The 4,143-nt window shown below is 38.9% G+C and overlaps 1 protein-coding gene across 1 annotated transcript in view; it reads left to right on the top strand.

Moving 5' to 3' along the window:
• Nucleotides 1-1,578: 1,578 nt before the first annotated feature.
• Nucleotides 1,579-4,143, top strand: part of tmem160 (transmembrane protein 160) — a 5,272-nt gene continuing 2,707 nt past the window's right edge. Inside the window, exons 1-2 of the mRNA XM_053320909.1 lie at nucleotides 1,579-1,933; nucleotides 2,157-2,181. Of these exons, the coding sequence (XP_053176884.1) occupies nucleotides 1,718-1,933; nucleotides 2,157-2,181 (241 nt within the window). The 5' untranslated portion in view covers nucleotides 1,579-1,717. The remainder of the gene's footprint in view (nucleotides 1,934-2,156; nucleotides 2,182-4,143) is intronic.

The raw sequence follows: 4,143 nt of genomic DNA, 5'->3' as shown, positions 1-4,143 counted from the left end.
AATATCTTGTAATACATTTTACAATATATAAAAAACAGCAGTAATTTGTTTAAAAATGTGTATTGTTAACAATTAAATGAATGCCAATTGTGAATTTTTAGGTCTCCTTTTCAGGAAAATCATTTCAAAGGTAATTGAAAAAAAAAATCTGACTATTAGAAGCTAAAAATCTGTTCTGTGTAAGCGCGTGCTTGTGTGTGTGTGTATGTCAGTGTATACAAACATCAGTCTCCCATTGTGTTGGGGACAGTAGCGTGAGAGCGACCACAGGGTCAGCTGCACATCACATCAAAGATTTGGCCGCTTGTAAAAGACGCACTGTCAGCACACACACATACACACACACACACACACACACACATACACACACACACACACACACACACACACACACACACACACAAATACAAATTCCCATCTGTGCAGCTCTCCATGCTCCTTACACTAAACAATCAGGTATGACAGGTGTGGTCTCTCTGGGTCCCGGCGGCCAAAGAAGACAAAAGACCCTCAGGAGGAGGCCGTCCACTCATCCTCACTGAGGACACGTGGGAGGAGCACAGATCTCTCTCTCTCTTTCTCTCTCTCTCTCTCTCTCACACACACACACACACACACACACACACACACACAATATATGCTCTCCAGCTACCATTGATGGTAACGCATGTTCTCTCTATGTAGTTGCTCAGTAGCTTCAAATTGAAGAAGACACAAATCATGACAGATATAAACTGTATATCTGTGAATGATTCTATACAGGAAAGTGTTGAAACCACTCAACTTCTTTTTGTGCTCCACTGGAGAAAAAACGTCTTTACATACATACCTTGATCTCTTTGAAGCTTGGTAGCTCTCCAAAAATTACTTAAAATAATGATTTGTATTTCCTGAGTCTGGTAGGAGCAAACAAAGTATATTCAAATGGGTGGGTAGTTTCCAATATGACTACTAGACAATTTAAAAGGTTTTTATTAATGTCATCCTTTTCATCTTCATGCTATTACTCATCACCTGCGTATATTTGTAAGTTGAATGTATTTTGTTTATTAAGCTCCTTTGTTGTTCCAGGTTGAAAACTGCAGAGTAAAACAGATGAATAAAATGTGAACATGTTCAAAGTCACAGTCTGGTGCTGTGGCGCCCTCATGCGGCTATAACGCAGGATTGCAGCTTGTTTTATTTAATTTGAAGCATGTCCATTAGCTATATAGCATGTGATAAGCTGGCAAAATTGAAAAAAGAAGAATGAACTGTAGTTTGTATTGAAAATGTATTTTGACTGTCCATTGAGTCCATTGTCTTTAATTTGGCCGCACGATGGCGCTGTATTAATTATGCTCACCTTTTTTGCTGCATCGTGCTTTACCTGGGGGTGATTTTCTTTCCTAGGATGGCGATGTCATCAGTCGCCCTATTCAGCCTCTCGTTAGCTTACCTTTATAGTATAACATTAACTGTAACCAGTTTCACTCAACATGTCCTATACAGTCTATGAGCATGCCTTAAATTAACCAGCCCAGCCAATATCAGCAACGAGTACCGGCCTATTAGAGACACAGTAAGGTAGGCAACACTTTCGCAATCCTAGGGAAAAAAACAAAATACCGGGGACTCTTCCGGGTTGTCGTTGACCGTGTGAGAGTTCACAGGGCATGCAGAGGTCGTGTTGTGCTTTAGCTTTTTAGCCTTTTAGCCAGTCGTGACTAGTAATGTGATGGCTTTCCAAGGCTTGTTCCTGAGACGACACTTGCCGCCGGCAGTGTCTCACTTCGCCCGGGCCGTGAGGTTTGTCCGGCCTCACTGCGCTGGAGCGCCGCTACGGAGGCTGCACGGCTCGGCCCGGCTGCGGAGCTCCGAGAAGGGACCGTGGGGGAAGAGCCGGGGGCCGGAGCAGCAGCTTCTGACGGACCTCGACAAGGCAGATGCGATGGTATGGCTCAGTAAATATAACCAGCAGATCATGAAGGGATCCTCCTTAAAACAGCTGTTATATGGCACAGCTTGTTTTGCTTTCATTTATGTTTTAATGTGCATTCACTGCTGTTGAGTTTGCATCAATATTTGGTTTGAATCATGACAAATATCCATATACAAAATTAAGATATTCATTAAATAAGAGGCAGAAATCATTGTTTTCTTCTTTACACTTGCAGATGCTGAGGAAGTCTCATGAAACAGGTAATTTAACTTTGGTGTGCATTAAGCCTTTAACTTCATGCAGTCCTTATTGATGTGATGTTTTTCTATCACTTGCCTTGTAGCTGTTGCACACTTGCAGAAGTGACAGGGCAGAAAATGTCTATTGGGTGAGGTCCCAATTTCTGACAGTATAGCAGGTGTTTTGCCTCTGACAGCTTATTGTAAGAGACAGCTTTTGACATCATTTGGCTGCAGCCAGAAATTGAGCGTGACTTGAAGGTTTCACATCTGTGCAGCAGCTGGGATGGGTTCATCTCAGTGGGAAAAACATTATTAAGCGAAACATGGTGGTTCATCAACTGAAATGCCATCAAGGATTCAAGGATGTTAATAGTCATTCCAGTCATTTAGATACATGAGAACGAAATCCAGTGCTCAGGTCTCGGTGAAAGTAAATAGAATAAAATAAAATAATGAACATCTAGCAATATTGCATTAATCATGTGCAATGATGGTTTACAGTTTCCTCGGTTGTGCCTTTTACTGCTCACACTGAATACGCCACCTTTTATATCTTTTTAAGTTCATTGTTGAGTTAGACTCTAAATATATACAATAATAATGATGATGATAATAATTAGTAAAACTCTGTAATTACTCTGTAACCATATTAATGCACTGATGGTGAATAGTGATAACATGGAATTACTGCCACACAGATTAATTAAACCACACACAATTACCCCCACACAGAAGACCACAGAACAGAAAAAGAGGCAATCTCTGGAAAAGTAAATTAGTACAGGAGAGAGTGAGGAGGAATTCAGTTGGTTAGTGATGATATATCATTTAGAGAAGAAAGTGAGATCCAGGTATTTCTCTACACTGGTCTGTCACGAGGGGGAGAACATTATATCCAGCTTTGCAGAGCAGGGAGAGGAGTATGGAGAGATGGGCAGGTAGCGCATAGGCTCACATACATATAATACTAAAACTATACTATAACTTCAGTCTGAGTTTTATAAAACAGACTTTAAGAATGCGTACTGAAGTTCAGCATTTCTTAAGGCAGTGCATCTTTCCTGCTATTTCTGTTGAATATATAAAAAGATCCAACTTACACCACTATCTTTTTTATAATTAGTTTTATTCTTATTCGTAGACCTGCAACTAATGATTGTTTTCATTATTGATCAATCTGTTGATTATTATCTCGATTAATTGATTTGTCATTTGCTATAAAATGTCAGAAAATGGTGAAACATGTCAACCGCTATTTCCCAGAGCTCAAGATGCAACGTTAAATATCTTGCTTTGTCCCGACCAACAGTCCACAACTGAAAGATAGACAGTTTTCTATCATAGAAGACTAAAGAAACCATTAAATATTCACATTTCAGAAGCTGGAACCAGAGAATTTACCTTTTTTCCCCTTCAAAAATAATAGATTATGAATAAAACTGGGATTAATTTTCTGTTGACCGACTAATTGAGTAATTGACTAATCATTGCAGCATTACTTATTAGTACATAGAGATTGGTGACATCATGTACGTCCCTGTAAAACTCTGGCTATCTTCATCCTGACCAGAAGTCTAATTAGACAGAATAAATGAAAACACCTGCGTTTGCCTTTAATTAATTTTTAGTCAAATCAGTTTATTTTATATCAGATATGTTGTTCAGAAAAGAAGGAGGAAAGAGATATCTATATCCCAATCTCTGCTTTACTAACCTCATGTTTGCCTACATATGTAATAATAAGGAATCAAATAAAGGTGATTAATATACTTAATCAATTATCAGACCATTTAACCCTTACATACTGTGTGTAAGTGTATACGTGCCCATAGAGGTGCCTTCAAATAAAAATGCATCATATTCTCATAATTAGTCTTTATACCAAATTTCTTAACCACAGATCTATATTCCATTCATAAATACCTCATCAGTCATTAATAAATGGGTGATTAGTGTTCAGAGAGCAGAGAGAGTGCATTC

Source organism: Scomber japonicus, chromosome 6 (assembly GCF_027409825.1).
Source record: "Scomber japonicus isolate fScoJap1 chromosome 6, fScoJap1.pri, whole genome shotgun sequence".
NCBI lineage: Eukaryota > Metazoa > Chordata > Actinopteri > Scombriformes > Scombridae > Scomber > Scomber japonicus.
Note: the sequence above shows the minus strand (reverse complement) of the source record. Positions and strands in the feature narration are given on the sequence as shown.